This window comes from Heterocephalus glaber, unplaced genomic scaffold, assembly GCF_053883595.1.
Source record: "Heterocephalus glaber isolate CG9 unplaced genomic scaffold, H.glaber_assembly_v1.0 deba00001457, whole genome shotgun sequence".
NCBI lineage: Eukaryota > Metazoa > Chordata > Mammalia > Rodentia > Bathyergidae > Heterocephalus > Heterocephalus glaber.
In genome coordinates, this window is record NW_028258305.1 from 46252814 (window position 1) to 46269188 (window position 16375).

At 43.3% G+C, this 16375-nt stretch overlaps 1 protein-coding gene across 1 annotated transcript in view; it reads left to right on the plus strand.

The window, feature by feature from the left end:
- Positions 1–15300, plus strand: part of Apob (apolipoprotein B) — a 42808-nt gene extending 27508 nt beyond the window's left edge. The window contains exons 22-29 of the mRNA XM_004839070.4: positions 218–393; positions 500–687; positions 1132–1277; positions 2950–3323; positions 3812–11386; positions 12111–12225; positions 12325–12511; positions 13386–15300. Of these exons, the coding sequence (XP_004839127.3) occupies positions 218–393; positions 500–687; positions 1132–1277; positions 2950–3323; positions 3812–11386; positions 12111–12225; positions 12325–12511; positions 13386–15014 (10390 nt within the window). The 3' untranslated portion in view covers positions 15015–15300. The remainder of the gene's footprint in view (positions 1–217; positions 394–499; positions 688–1131; positions 1278–2949; positions 3324–3811; positions 11387–12110; positions 12226–12324; positions 12512–13385) is intronic.
- The last annotated feature ends 1075 nt before the right edge of the window (positions 15301–16375 follow it).

The window sequence follows — 16375 nt, forward strand, 5'->3', positions numbered from 1 at the left end:
CTATCAAAACACATATGTGTCTCCCTGTACCTCCCTGCAAAGTGCTGAACTTATGCCCATGTTGGCTTTAGAAGTTAATGGCTTTGATCTATCTATGGCCATGTCTGTTCCTATATCTTGTTTTTGCCACCAAATATGGAACTTCTAACTGTTAAATCCTGTATGTCTCCTCGGAATGGACAAAATCATTGATGTCAACTGATTTTCTTCTCAATAGTCATGACACAAAAGGAGAAGGCAAAATCAAAGGTGTTATTTCCATACCCCGTTTGCAAGCTGAAGCCAGAAGTGAGATCCTATCCCACTGGTCGCCCACCAAACTGCTGCTTCAGATGGACTCCTCTGCTACAGCTTACGGCTCGACAGTTTCCAAGAGGGTGGCGTGGCGTTACGGTATGCGCCTCCTTCCCCGTGTGAGCTCTACCACGGCTGCTGTCAGTGTAGTCATAGTTACCAGCTGACCTAGCACCCCTGACAGCTCTTTCCTGTGCGTTTTCAGATGATGAGAAGGTGGAGTTTGAATGGAACACAGGGACCAATGTGGATACCAAAAAAGTGGCTTCCAATTTCCCTGTGGACCTCTCTGATTATCTCAGAAGCTTGTATATGCACGCCAATGGCCTCCTACATCACAGAATTCCACAAACAGACATGTCTTTCTGGGACATGGGTTCCAAAGTAATAGTTGTAAGTATGAATCAGCCAGCAAAACAAATACAGATGCTAATTACATCCTCAACTCTCTGTTAGGTGCAGAAAGAGCTCCAAAGATACGTATGGCATGCTTCATATGGCATGGTTCCTGGACCGGAGGAATTCCTAGAAAGAAAACACTCTGCATGCCTAGTTACGCAGTTACCAAATGAATGCTTCTAAACAGAGCATTTGCTGTGCCTAACTAAAGGCATCAGAGAAAGCTTCAAGACATTCACTATGAGTCTAACTATATTATTTTTATAAAATGTGAAGTGAGATCACTGATTGGAAGCTTTCTATAATTCATTTTTACCTTTCAATGCATTGTCCTGCTTGACAGTTGACCTGTTAAATCTAGAATCACCCAATGTTATTTGTAGTTTGAGGCTCACCCAGGCCCATTACTTGCTCTAAAAATCTTCTCTCATTTTGTAGACAACAAACACATGGCTCCAGGAAGCATCCAGTAGTCTTCCTTATGCCCAGATTTTACAGGATCATCTCAGTAGCCTAACAGAGCTGGACCTCCAGAAAATGAGTTTGCCATATTTCCATATCCCTGACAACCTCTTCTTAAAAAGGTAAGAGAGGTAACTAGAGAACTTTCTCAAACCATGAAAATTAAATAGAACATGTTATTGAATGTGACTTAGACTTTTGTTTTTAACTTAAATTTTTGAGAAATAAAAGGAGACTAATAACTGTGACATAAACACTGTGACACTATTTCATTATTAAAAATAAGGTCCAGATGTAAAAACCAACAATGATTGGAAGATTATTGGGTACATTTGTCCTAAAATGTTTTATTCACTATGATCTGAATTCAAAGGCCATTTAGCTTTCCTCCATTACACGTACATTTTCCCTCTCTTCAGGACAGGATCTGCTCATACTCACTTGACTATGAAGAATTCAGGAGTGGGTAGAGGAATTACTGACAATGGCTATGTTGAGTGTGGGGGGGGGGGCAGTGAGCAGGGACAGAGGGGCAGCCTTCCAAAAGAGATTTGGTTTAACGGCACAACATAATCCTCCCAGGAGAGTCAGGTTCCAAAGCACTCAGCCCATTTTTATCTTCACAAAAATATGTGTAATGCTTTGATTACTTTATTTCATGAAAATAGAAAATCAGAGCATGAGTTGAAAAAACTAGCCTTGTCTCCAGTTACTGATCTTTGTACCATCTTCAAGATTAAGAAAGGTAAGCAGGCTGTGTTACACGGGCCGTTCTACAGTCTGTGACTGAGTGCCGCAGCCTAATAGGTGAGGATGCTGTGAAGGGCTGATGTCTGCAAGATGCCCAGTTGTACAGAGACCACGCGCAGAAGAGAAAGGTGGCAGCTTCAGGGCACAAGGAGCTGTCTGCACCGCGATGCTTTGGTTCCCCACGGTCAGACAGTGCCTTGGTGTCTGGCCGTCCGGCATCTTCTTGCTGGATATGAGGACCTTGGATTGGTGCACTCAACTCTTTTCACACTACGGCAACCCATGGTCAACACACTTAGAGCAGTTGAACAGTACAGTCCCACCTCGTTTTTATGTGATCGTAACAGTCTGTTTTATGTGTTGTATAATGTGGAAAATGTTGCATAGTGCTTTTAGGTATTCTTTGTCATTTGCTATCCAAAGCCATTTCCATGAGGTCATTAGAAAGGGAACTGTTATTCCTACTCTGCATATAACATCAGAGAGCTTTATGAACTTAATTCACTAAAATGATGCTGCCAATTAGACTGTCACCCAAGCTTACTGGCTCTTACACTCGTACTCTTTCCACAGATCAAGTTGCCTCAATTCAGTTTAGAAAATTTATAGGAAGGGTCCACTCGGTGTAAAATAGTCAACTAAATATGGTAAGATGATAGAAGCTGGATCCTGTATAGTCCTTCCTCCCAGGAAGATACCGTACAGACGCCAACAGAGGAATAGACAGCTAATCATATAGGCAGAGCAGGGACATCGTCTTTAAGATAGGTATAAGGGACTGTATCACTAAAAGAATGAGATAAAATATCACTCAGGTGAGATGGTGATGATGGGGGACTCTTGCACAGGCTTTGAAAGAGTTTGTCTGGAAGACAGTGGAAAACTCAAAGGGATCCAGGCACCAGGAGTAGCACAATAAAAAGCGCAGAGTGGGTTTGGGAATTGGGCAGGGGCAGTATTGCTTGGAAGACCAGAAGGCCAAGAGCTTTTGGTGGTGGATTTGACAGCTGGCTGTGAGGACATAATCTTCATTTCTCATTTCAGTGACGGCCGAGTCAAATACACCTTGAACAAGAACAGCATTGAAGTTGACATTCCTTTGCCTTTTGGTGGCAAATCTTCTAAAGATCTCAAGATGTTTGACACCATTAGGACACCAGCCCTCAACTTCAAATCTGTGGGATTCTACCTACCATCTCGAGAGTTCCACATTCCCACTTTTACCATTCCTGAGCTGTATCAACTTCGAGTGCCTCTCTTGGGTGTCCTAGACCTCTCCACAAATGTGTACAGCAACTTGTACAACTGGTCCGCCTCCTACACTGGTGGCAACACCAGCAGAGACCACTTCACCCTCCAAGCTCGGTACCACATAAAGGCCGACTCTGCGGTCAACCTGCTTTCCTACAGTTTACAAGGTGAGCCGTGCATAGGTACAGGGTCCACAGGACTGACTCAGGGCAAGCTCTGATGCAAGAGACACCACTGGGGAGGAAATGACTTAAGCTTTATGACAGATGTTTTCCTGGCTACTTGGAAATCTATTCATTCATCCAACTAACAGAATACTTTACTAAACACAGAATGTGTATTAGATATTCTGCTAGGCAGGAACAAAGAAAGTAGTTAAATACCCCAGGAATGATAATTCAGTGTGAGAAATGCTGTGATTGTGCAATAAGGTGCAGTGGAAATACTCAGTAAGAGAGATCAACAAGGTCTGTGGAGCTTAAGGAAGGCTTCCCAGAGGAATGCCTTTGATAGCAAATTTATAGTTGAATTACGAATTAGGAGACTATGTACAACTGACTCCGATAAGTGACTTTATTACTGAAAGACTTTTAACATAGAAATCTTTCTGAAATTATATTACTTAATTTGACCAGTGTCTTTCATTTTATGTTAGGATCTGGAGAAACAACGTACGATCACAGGAACACATTTACATTATCATGCGATGGATCCCTACGGCATAAGTTTCTGGATTCAAATGTTAAATTCAGTCATGTAGAAAAACTTGGAAACAACCCGGCCTCCAAAGGTGTACTAACATTTGATGCCTCTACTACCTGGGGACCACAGGTGTCTGCTTCAGTCCATCTGGATTCGAAAAAGAAACAACATTTGTATGTCAGAGATGTCAAAATCGATGGGCAGTTCGGAGCCTCTTCTTTCTACGCGAAAGGCACATACAGCCTGACTTGTCAGGGTGACCCAGCCACTGGCCAGCTAAGTGGGGAGTCCGACCTGAGCTTTAACTCCTCCTACCTCCAGGGCACCAACCAGATAACCGGGAGGTACGAGGACGGCGCCCTCTCCCTCACCTCCACCTCTGATCTGCAAGGTGGCACCCTTAAAAACACTGCTTCCCTGAAGTATGAAAACTACGAACTGACCCTGAAATCTGACACCAATGGGAAGTCCGAGAACTTTGCCATTCGTAACAGGGTGGATCTGACCTTCTCTAAGCAAAACGCATTGCTGCATTCTGAGTATGAGGCTGATTACAAGTCATTAAAGTTCTTCTCCTTGCTCTCTGGATCGTTGAATTCCCATGGCGTGGAATTGAATGCTGACATCCTGGGCACTGACAAAGTTAACACTGCTGCTCACAAGGCAACGCTAAGTATTGGCCGCAGTGGAATCTCTACCAGTGCAACGACCAATTTGAAATACAGCCCCCTGTTTCTGGAGAATGAACTGAATGCAGAGCTTGGCCTCTCTGGAGCTTCTATGAAGTTCACAGCAAATGGCCGCTTCAGAGAGCACAGCACAAAATTCACCCTGGATGGAAAAGCCGCCCTCACAGAGGTGTCACTGGGGAGTGTTTGTCAGGCCATGGTGCTGGGTGTGGACAGCAAAAACATTTTTAACTTCAGAATCAGTGGAGAAGGACTGAAGCTCTCCAATGACCTCAAGGGCTCCTACGGTGAAATAACCCTGGACCATGCCAACAGTCTGAACACTGCAGGCTTATCCCTGGAATTCTCTTCAAAACTTGACAACATCTATAGCTCTGACAAGTTTTATAAGCAACATTTTAACTTCCAGCTTCAGCCCTTTTCTCTGGTAACCACTTTAAACAATGACCTGAAATACAGTGCTCTGGGTCTGACCAGCAGTGGGAAGCTACGGCTGGAACCTCTGAAGCTGAATGTAGATGGTAACCTGAAAGGCGCCTACCAGAATAATGAAATAAAACACATCTTCACCATTTCTTACGTCGACATATCAGCAAGCTACAAGGCCTCCACTATAGCAAGGATTCAGGGAATGCAGTTTAGCCATCAGCTCAACACGGGCATCGCTGGGCTGGTTGCATCCCTCGACACCAGCACAAACTACCACTCAGACTCACTGCGCTTCAGCAGCGCTTTGCACTCTGCAGTGGCCCCGTTTGCCCTGGCCATCAACGCACATACAAACGGCAATGGGAAACTGGCTCTCTGGGGAGAACACACCGGCCAGCTGTATAGCAAATTCCTGCTGAAAGCAGAGCCTTTGGCTCTTACTTTCTCTCACGATTACAAAGGATCCACAAGTCACAGTCTCTTGTCCAGGGAAAGCATCGGCATGGCTCTCGATCACAAACTCAGTGCCCTGCTTACACCATCCGAGCAGACCGGCACCTGGAAGCTCAAGACCCAGCTGAACAGCAATGAGTACAGCCAGGACTTCGATGCTTACAACACTAAAGATAAAATTGGAGTGGAGCTCAGTGGGCGGGGCCTGGCTGACCTCACCGTGCTGGACTCCCCAATTAAGGTGCCGTTTTTCCTCAGTGAGCCCATCAACATCATCGATACCTTCCGGATGAAAGACACTGTCCAGCAGCCCCAAGAATTCACAATTGCTGCTGCCATAAAGTATGACAAGAACCAAGATGTCCACACTATCAGCCTCCCATTCTTTAAATCACTGCCAGAATATTTGGAGAAGAATAGACTAATGATTATAACTGCACTGGAAGCCATGCAGAAAGAACTGAAAAGCCTCAATATCGATCAGTTTGTGGGGAGATACAGAGCAGGCCTGGGCAAACTCCCACAGCAAGTTAATGATTATCTGACTGCATTCAACTGGGAGAGTCAGGTTGCCAGTGGCAAGGAGAAACTGACTGCATTCGCAGAAAATTACAGAATCACAGAAAATGATGTACAAACTGCATTGAATAATGCCAAAATCAGCCTTAATGAAAACCTCTCTCAACTTCAGACATATGTGATACAGTTTGATCAGTATATTAAAGATAATTATGATCTACATGATTTAAAGATAGCTATTGTTAGGATTATTGATCGAATTATTGAAAATTTAAAAATTCTTGATGAACATTATCATATCCGTGAAAACTTAGTAAGAACAATCCACAATGCATATTTGTTTATTGAAAATATTGATTTTAGCAAAATGGGAAGTAGTACGGCATCTTGGATTCAAAATGTAGACACTCAGAACCAAATCAGAATCCAAATACAGGAAAAATTGCAGCAGGCCAGGACACAGATTCAGAATATAGACATCCAGGAGCTTGCTGCAAAGTTAAAACAACAGGTTGAGGCCATTGACACCAGAGCACTTTTAAATCAAGTGAGAACTACAATTCCATTTCAAAGAATAAAGGACATTATTGAGCATGTCAAATACATTGTAATAAGTCTTATTGAAGATTTTGAAGTAACTGAGAAAATCAATGCTTTTAGAGCTATAGCCCATGAGTTAATTAAGAAATATGAAGTAGACCAACAGATCCAAGTTTTACTAGATAAATCAGTACAGTTAGCTCGCCAATATAAGCTGAAGGACACTGTTCAGAAACTAAGCAACCTCCTACAACGAGTTGATATGAAAGATTGTTATAAGAAACTGCTTGTGTTTATTGATGATATTATCAGGCAGCTCAAAGCATTTTCTTTTAAAAATTTCATGGAAGAAGTAAACCAATTTCTTGACGCTTTGGTAAAGAAATTAAGATCATTTGATTACCACCAGTTTGTAGATGAAACCAACCACAAAATCCGTGAAGTGACTCAGATAATCAATGCTGAACTTCAGGTTCTTGACCTACCACAGAAAGCTGAAGCACTAAAACTGTTTGTGGAGGATGTGAGGGTCATGCTGTCTGCCTTTCTAGAAAAGCTGAAGGACACTAAAATAACCGTGTTTGTCGATTGGTTACAGGATGCACTAAATACTGCATATCTGGTTCCCATAAAGGCAAAATTCCAAGAAACTCTAGAAGACATACGAGACCGAATTTATCAGATGGACATTCAACAAGAACTGGAGCGCTGCCTGTCACTGGTGGGCCAGGTTTACAGCACACTTGTCACCTACGTCTCTGACTGGTGGGTTCTTGCTGCTAAGAACCTCACTGACTTTGCGGAGCAATATTCTATCCAAGGCTGGGCTGAAAATGTGAAAGCTTTGGTGGAACAAGGGTTCACTGTCCCTAGAATTCAGCTCATTCTTGGGACTGTGCCAGCCTTTGAAGTTAGTCTTCGTGCTCTTCAGGAAGCTTCTTTCCAGACTCCCATCTTCACAGTTCCCCTGACAGATTTGAGGATTCCATCAGTTCGGATCAACTTCAAAGAACTGAAAGATATAAAAATTCCACCCAGGTTTTCCACGCCTGAATTCACTGTCCTCAACACCTTCCACATTCCTTCCTTTACAGTTGATTTCTTAGAAATAAAACTCAAAATCATCAGAACCATTGACCAGATGCTGAGCAGTGAGTTCCAGTGGCCGGTTCCAGAAGTATATGTGGGGGACCTGAAGGTGGAGGACATCCTTCCAGCCAGACTCTTCCTCCCAAACTTCCATTTACCGGAAATCACAATTCCAGAATTTCTAATCCCGAATCTCAACCTTACGGAGTTTCAAGTCCCTGACCTTCACATACCAGAATTCCAGCTTCCTCCCATCTCACACAGTGCCGAAATACCTGCTTTGGGCAAGCTGAATAGCATTTTGAAAATCCAGTCTCCCCTTTTCACCTTAGATGCAAAAGCTGACATACACAACATAACTACTTCAGAGCACCAAACAGGGACCGAAGTTTCCATCGCTGCCAAAGGAGAGTCCAAATTCGAAGTTTTCAATTTTGATTTTCAAGCAAATGCACAGCTCTTGGATCCCAAGACTAATCCACTGTTGCTGAAGGAATCCATGAATTTCTCCAGCAAGCACCTAAGAATGGAGCATAAAAGTGAAATACTATTTTCTATAAATGCCATTGAAGGAAAATCAGACACAGTGGCAAGTTTCAGTACAGAAAAAAATACCCTGGAGCTCAATAACGGTGTGGTGGTCAAGATGAAGGGTCAGCTTACCCTGGACAGCCACATGAAATACTTCCACAAACTGAGCATCCCCAAACTGGACTTCTCCAGTAAAGCTGACCTGAGAAATGATCTCAAGACACTCCTGAAAGTTGGCCACATCACACTGACCTCTTCTGGAGCAGGGTCATGGAAATGGGCCTGTCCCAGCTTCTCAGACGAGGGAACACACGAATCACAAATCAACTTTACTGTGGAAGGACCCCTTGCTTCCCTTGGGTTAGCCAATAAGATTAACAGCAAACACCTAAGAGTAACCCAGAATTTGGCTTATGAATCTCACTTCCTCAACTTTTCTAAATTTGAAATTCGGTCAGATGTTGAATCCCAGCACGTGGGCCACAGCATTCTGACTGCTAAAGGCACAGCCCTACTTGGAAAAGGGAAAGCAGAGATAACTGGAGACCACAGTGCTCATTTAAGTGGAAAAGTTATTGGAACTTTGAAAAATTCTCTTTTCATTTCAGCCCAGCCACTTGAGATTACCGCATCCACAAATAATGAAGGGAATTTGAAAGTTAGTTTTCCATTAAGACTGACAGGGAAGATAGACTTTCTAAATAACTATGCACTACTTCTGAGTCCTTCTGCCCACCAAACAAGTTGGCAGGCAAGTGCTGGGTTCAATCAGTATAAGTACAACCACAACTTCTCTGCCAGTAACAATGAGAACAGCATTGACGCCCACGTATCCATCAATGGAGATGCCAACCTGGATTTCTTAAACATTCCTTTAACAATTCCTGAAATGAATCTACCTTACACAACATTCAAAACTCCCTCCCTGAAAGATTTCTCCATATGGGAAGAAACAGGCTTGAAGGAATTCTTGAAAACAACAAAGCAATCATTTGATTTAAATGTAAAAATTCAGTATAAGAAAAACAAAGACAAGCATACCATTGCAGTTCCTTTGGGTGTGTTTTATAAGTTTATCAGTCAGAATGTCAATTCCTTGGACAGCTATTTTGAGAATGTTAGAGATAATGCATTGGATTTTCTTACTACATCCTATAATGAATTGAAAATTAAGTTGGATGAGTATAAAGCTGAAAGATCCCTCAACAAACTCCCCAGGACCTTTCCGAGGCCTGGATACACCATTCCAATTGTCAATGTTGAAGTGACTCCATTCTCAGTAGAGATGTTGCCCTCTGGTCACATGATTCCAAAGGCAGTCCACACCCCCAGTTTCACTATCCCGGGTTTTGACTTCTATGTGCCTTCATACATGTTATCTCCCCCATCCATCGAACTGCCAGACCTCCATATCCCTAGGAATCTACTCAAGCTTTCTCTCCCAGATTTCAAGGGGCTGAGCACTGTAAACAATATTTTTATTCCAGCCATGGGCAATATAACCTATGATTTTTCTTTTAAATCAAGTGTCATCACCCTGAATACCAACGCTGGACTTTATAACCAATCGGATATTGTTGCTCATTTCCTTTCTTCCTCTTCATTTGTCATCGATGCACTGCAGTACAAATTAGAGGGCACTTCACGTTTGACGAGGAAAAGAGGACTGAAGTTAGCCACGGCTCTGTCTCTGAGTAACAAATTTGTGGAAGGCAGTCATGACAGCACCATTAGCATCACCAAGAAAATCATGGAAGCATCAGCAACCACGACTGCAAAAGTCCACATCCCAGTTTTGAGAATGAATTTCAAGCAAGAACTTAATGGAAATACCAAGTCAAAACCTACTGTCTCTTCATCCATTGAGCTAACATATGACTTCAATTCCCCGAAGCTGTTCTCCAGTGCAAAGGGAGCGATCGACCACAAGCTCAGCTTAGAAAGCCTCACTTCTTACTTTTCTATTGAGTCATCTACCAAAGGAGATATCGAAGGTTTGGTCCTCTCGAGGGAATATTCAGGAGCTATTGCCAGTGAGGCCAGCACTTACTTGAGTTCCAAGGCAACTCGGTCTTCAGTGAAGCTGCAAGGTTCTTCTAAAGTCGATGGTATCTGGAACGTCGAAGTAAAAGAAAATTTTGCTGGGGAAGCCACTCTCCGACGCATGTATGCCATGTGGGAACACAGTATGAAAAACCACTTACAGCCATACAGTGGCTTTTCCACTCACGGAGAACATACAAGCAAAGCCACCCTGGAACTGTCCCCAGGGTCAGTATCAGCCCTCATTCAGGTTCGTGCACGTGAGATCAATTCTGTCCTTGACATTCCTCACCTTGGCCAGGAAGTGGCCCTGAATGCTAATACTAAGAACCAGAAGTTCAGCTGGAAAAGTGAGGTTCAGGGTCAGCTTGGGACTCTCCAGAACCATGTACAGCTTTCTAATGACCAAAAAGAGGCACGCTTTGACATTGCAGGATCCTTAGAAGGGCGTCTGCACTTCCTCAAATTTATCACCCTACCAGTGTATGACAAGAGCCTATGGGACCTCCTAAAACTGGACGTAACCACCAGCTCTCAAAAGAGACAATATCTTCATGCTTCAACTGCTCTTGTGTACACCAAAAACCCCAAGGGCTATCCTTTCTCTGTCCCTGTGCAAGAACTGACTGATGAGTTCATTGTCCCAGGCCTGAAACTCAGTGATCTGAGCTCAGACTTTGCCACACCTACATTCCGAGTACCGTTTACAGATCTGCAGATCCCATCCTACAAGCTTGACTTCAATGAAATAAGAATCTACAAGAAGCTAAGCACGTCACCATTTGCCCTCAACCTACCCACACTACCCAAAGTGAAATTCCCCCAAGTGGATGTGTTAACAAAATACTCTGAACCGGAAGATTCCTCGGTCCCCTTTTTTGAGATAACTATCCCTGACGTTCAGCTAACTGTGTCCCAGTTCACTCTTCCAAAAAGTCTTTCAGTGGGCAGTGCTGTTTTGGATCTCAGTGAGGTAGCCAACATGATTGGGGACTTCGAGTTGCCTACCATCACAGTGCCTGAACAGACAATTGAGATTCCTTCCATGAAGTTCTCCGTACCTGCTGGAGTTTTTATTCCTTTTTTTGGAGCGCTGACTGCACGTTTTGGGGTGGCCTCTCCCCTGTATAATGCCACCTGGAATGTTGGTTTGAAAAACAAAGCAGATCACGTTGAAACCTTCCTGGATTCCACATGCAGCTCAACCTTACAGTTCCTAGAATATGACCTAAATGGTAAGGAAATGGCCTGACTCCTCTACTAGCTACTCTATGTTTGCAGCAAGAGTTGTGATTAAATAAGTACTTATTTCGTTATCACCAGAGACACAATTACTCTGTAGCAAAATTTAAAAGAAAATAGGGCAAACACATGCAAAAACAAAACTATAGAAAATCCTCTGACATTTAAGAATAGGTTCAAAGAAAAGAAATTTTGCTGTAATGATTTTAGTACGAATAATGCCTTCTCTTTATTAAAGAACAGGCTGGTCCGAAGGTAGTGAGTTATCTCAATTGATTGTTCACAGTCAGTTACAGATTGATCTCCTTTATTAAAGAACAAAAAGTGAAGGCAGACACAATGGCATGCCCTTGTAATCCCAGCTACGTGGGTTGCTAAGGCAGGAGGATCACTTGAGCCTAGGAGTTTGAGGGCAACCTAGGCATCATAGAGAGACTCTATCTCAAAAAGAAAAATAATTAAATAAAATAAAAATAAAAGCAGTTCTAGTCATAGGGGTGCAGTTTGGTGTCAACGCACTTCCCCAGCATGGGTGAAGCCCTGGGTTTGATCTCTAGCACCCCAAAAATAAATAAAAATTTTAAAACTATGGACGACACATTGCATGCTTTAAACATAAGCTATCTGATCAAGATACAATTCTTCTGGTTTGCACCATGAAAATATTGATGTCTCGTGGTTACTCACTAAATAAAATACAAAATCTCTCCTTCACAGTTGTGGGAACACACAGCCTTGAAGACGGTATGCTCATCTGCAAGATCAAAGGCACACTGGCCCATCGCGACTTCAGTGCAGAATATAAAGAAGTTGACAAATACAAAGGACTCAAGTATGAGCATTTTGTGGAAGTTTCGTCTCCTCAGAGCTCATCGTGATGCCCGCCATCTCTGTACCCTCTTCTTTGACTCATCTGCCTTTCTGCTTTCAGGGCCTGGGAGGAGGATGTGAATCTCGACATCCTAAGTCCGGCGTTCACCGAGCTCCACTTGCGCTACCGAGAAGACGAGAACAGCATGTCCTTCTCAGCAGCCTCCCCCGCCGTAGGCACTGTGGGCCTGGACTTGGAAACAGAAGGCGACCGCAGCTTCAAGGGGAACTTGTACTTCCAGCCCCAGGTGAGTGCCGGCACTGCACACACCCAAGAGCAAGCAGCGAGTTGGAGCCGATACATTTAACGCAAGGCAGTTCTTTTAGAGCATCCTCACACTAGGTGACAGACAGGTGGTGAGCAAGCTGAACTTCTTCACTGAGGCGCTGTTCTCCAGAAAGTGCCACGGTGGCTCCTTCACTGAGTTGAATCATCAGAGTGCACACCCATGACATAACCTTAAATGAATAAATCCGGAGAGATGAATGTTACACCTCCTCACCTCAATCGCAGGCCAACTCTGCCTTATGCACAGGACAATGCCTTTCAAATTAGGATTTCTGGAATATTCGAGGTTTCAAAATTCTTCTGCATAATAGAATTGTTCGAGGGTACACATCAAATTCCTCTTGTGTCAGTTATCAACTCTGCCGGGGCCAATGGAAGATGCTGTTACCAGAAGGGAGACTGACTCTGATTCTGTTATAAAGTTTGTCACGGACTGGGAGAAGGGTACCGAAATCGGCAGTCTAGAGGTCTGCTGCCTTCTCGTTTTTGTGCTACTCCTATCTCTCACTTCCTTCCTGCTCATTGTCCTCAGCCTCGCTTCTCCTTTCTCTCCCAAATTGCAGTCCTAGGAAAGCCTTTAAGTGCTACTGTTAAATGCCAGGTGTGTTCTCAGTCCTTTCCAGTGCGTATGATGAAGAGAAATTAGCAACAATGGGCTTGTTTAACCGTGAAACAAGCACATAAACTGACATATGGGAGATAAATCCCCATCAGACTATGAAAGATCTTTTAATTTTTACTTTTTACTGCTGATGAAATTTTAGTGTAGTTTATTTTCTAGTCAGAATAATTGAAAACATGTTTCTCTCATCTGGTTTTCTTTCTGGTTTTAGTCCTCTCCAGGCAGAAAACTCAATATATTCAAAACTGAGTGGCGGTACCAGGAATCTGATGATAAAATTCAGATGAAGTTTAATTGGGAAGAAGAGGCAGCTTCCAGATTCCTGGGCTCTCTAAAGGACAATGTGCCAAAGGCCACAGGTGCCTTTTATGACTATGTTGACAAGTACCACCAGGAGTACACAGGACTCAGCCTGAAAGATGCTTCTTCAAAGCTCAGGAGAAGTCTGCGGGAAAGTGCTGAGGGAGCGTACCAAAGAGCCAGAAGGCAGATCAATAAGATGGATGTTGGGCTCCAGAGAGCAGCCAGCAGCACTATAGGCACCTACCAGGAGTGGAAGGAAAAGGCCCAGGATCTATACCAGGAGCTGTTGGCTGAGGAGGGACAAGCCAGTTCCCAGAGACTCAAAGACAAAGTGTTCGACAGTTTATTCCAAGCTACTCAGGAGGCCCGCATGGCAGCCAAGTGTATGATGGACTCATCCATTGGTTTCTTGCAGCTCACGAGAATCCAACTCCCAGGGATAGCAGGGACATACACTGGAGAGGAACTCTGCACCATGGTCATTAAAGAAATCGGGAAAGTACTGTCCTGGGCATATTCAAATATCCATAGTGAGTTAGAGAAGCTGCTTTCCTATGCCCAAGACCTAGTGGAGAAATCTGAATTAATCAAAGACCTACAGATTACATTTCCTTTTTATTCAGAAAGCTATAAACTGACAGAGGTAATTCTGAAGTCTAGGAAACTGTTGGAATTTTTATCAAAAAATGTCCAGGACGTTTTTATTGACCTCCAGTCTATCAAGTTGTCAGAGACACTGGGTGACCTCCAGAGCAGTTTACAAATAATTTTCGAAAGGATAGAAGAAGAAATTAAATACTTAAAGGAGACCAGATTTATTCACCCCATTAATGCTATCGACACAATCTTCAACACCTATATTCCATTTGCTTTTAGAGTGCTGAAAGAAAGCCTATACCTTAACCTTACAAAGTTCAATGAGGCTGTTCAGAATAATCTTCAGGTGGCTTCTCAAGGGTTGCAGCAGACCCATCAATATCTAAAGGCTCTTCGCGAAGAATATTTTGATCCAAGCATAGTCGGCTGGACAGTAAAATACTACGCACTTGAAGAAAAGATGGTGGATCTGGTCATGGACCTAGTAATTGCCCTTAAGAACCTTCATTCCACATACACAGCCTATGCTGCCAGCTCTGCATCCCAGCTGTCAGCCCTAGTTGAGCAGTTTGTACACAAAGATGTCCAAGAGTATCTTAGCATCCTTGCAGATGCAGACAGAAGGGGGAAAGAGAAGATAGCAGAGCTTTCTAACTCTGCTCAGCAAGTAATTAAAACCTTGACCACTGCAATGAAGGAGATCGTTTCTGATTACCTGGAGCAGTTCATATCTAAACTACAGGAGTTTTTAGACCAATTCCCTGATTACTATGAAAAATTCATCGCTGAGTCCCAAAGGTTGATTGACCTGGCCATCCAGAGCTACCACGTGATCCTGAGCTATATCACTGAGCTTCTGAAAAAGCTGCAAGCAGCCACAGCCAGTGGTGGGAACCCCTACGTAAAGCTTGCTCCAGGGGAACTCACTATTACCTACTAAGTTTTTAAAGCAATCCTCACTTATTGGTATATTGCAATTAAAGTTTCACATAATGGATGGAAAATTCAAACTATGCATAAAACACACCTTGAGCTGGCCTGCAGCAGGCAGCTGACTAAAGGCAGAAGCACATATGAACTGGACCTGAGCTGGAGCTGGCATGGGAGCTCGGCTGGTCTCTGAACTCCGGGGAGTGACTTTTATTTTGCAAGTTAAAATCAGGATCCGAGTTATTTTCCTAAACCTGGGAGGGGGAAAATAAATGGATTCTGTATTGTGTATCATACCACTCAGTATGGTCATCTGTATTCGAAGATAGTGCAATTAGGGCATCAGTTCAAGTATTCTGGCATTTCAACACCTCTAGAACATATATGACGACTTACATGATGGAAAAGAGACAGAGAGCATCATGAATGGAAATATTTTATCCCCTAAAAATCAGAGGCAGTTTATCTCAGGAATGGTATTTGCCAAGTGAAAAGGAAAGGTCACAGAGATTTTTACATAATTTGATCATGAGGAGCATGTTGTTTATCTTTAGGAGCCACACAACTTTCCTCACCAACCTGCCTGCCTTTGCCAGGCAAGGCTCTCTTTCGGCTTTAAGGTAAACCCACAGGCCCTTCACTTCACTGGGGGGCCAGCAATAAAGAGGGGAGGGAGGGAGTCCTAGTCTCGAGGGCTCCATGGCAACAGGGACCCCAGAGTTCCCCTTGAAGCCAAGCCACTCAGGGTGAAGAAGTATGGTTAGCAGAGGAGGGGTGGGGAAGTAAACGCCTAACATTTCTGTGATTAAGCACGCATTTAAGCTCTTGAACTTCCTTATTTTTCCAAATGCAATACCTAATCATCCCAAATGAATCAAAGGTCAGGGGTTTCTTTTCCTGTCCCATGCACCCGCTACAAACTCCAATTTTAAACATTAGCAATTTCAGTCAGAACTCCAGCCTGAGCTCTTGTCAGGGTAAGCTGCAAAGAACCCATGAACACAACTTTCACTAATATCACTGGAGAAAGGTAGCTGTCCCATGGTACATTCCTTTCAGTGGCATCAAACAATACAGGAAAAGTGTGACCTTCAGACAGTAAGAAATTAGAGGTTACTGCCCCCTCATGTACATGAAGTCTCTTGGGAAAGGACCCATTTTTATCCAACTTCCACCATTTTTCCATTAAGCCTTTATATTCTCTTGATGAATCTCACTGTTAAAATGCACAGGCTTATCAGTATCTTGGCAGGATTCTTTTGTCTGGAATTGAGAAGCAAGAAAGAATCTAAAGAAATGAAATACATAGTGGCATATGAATCTGTTATTCAAGGAAATTCTGTTGGATGGATGGATGGATGGATGGTTGAG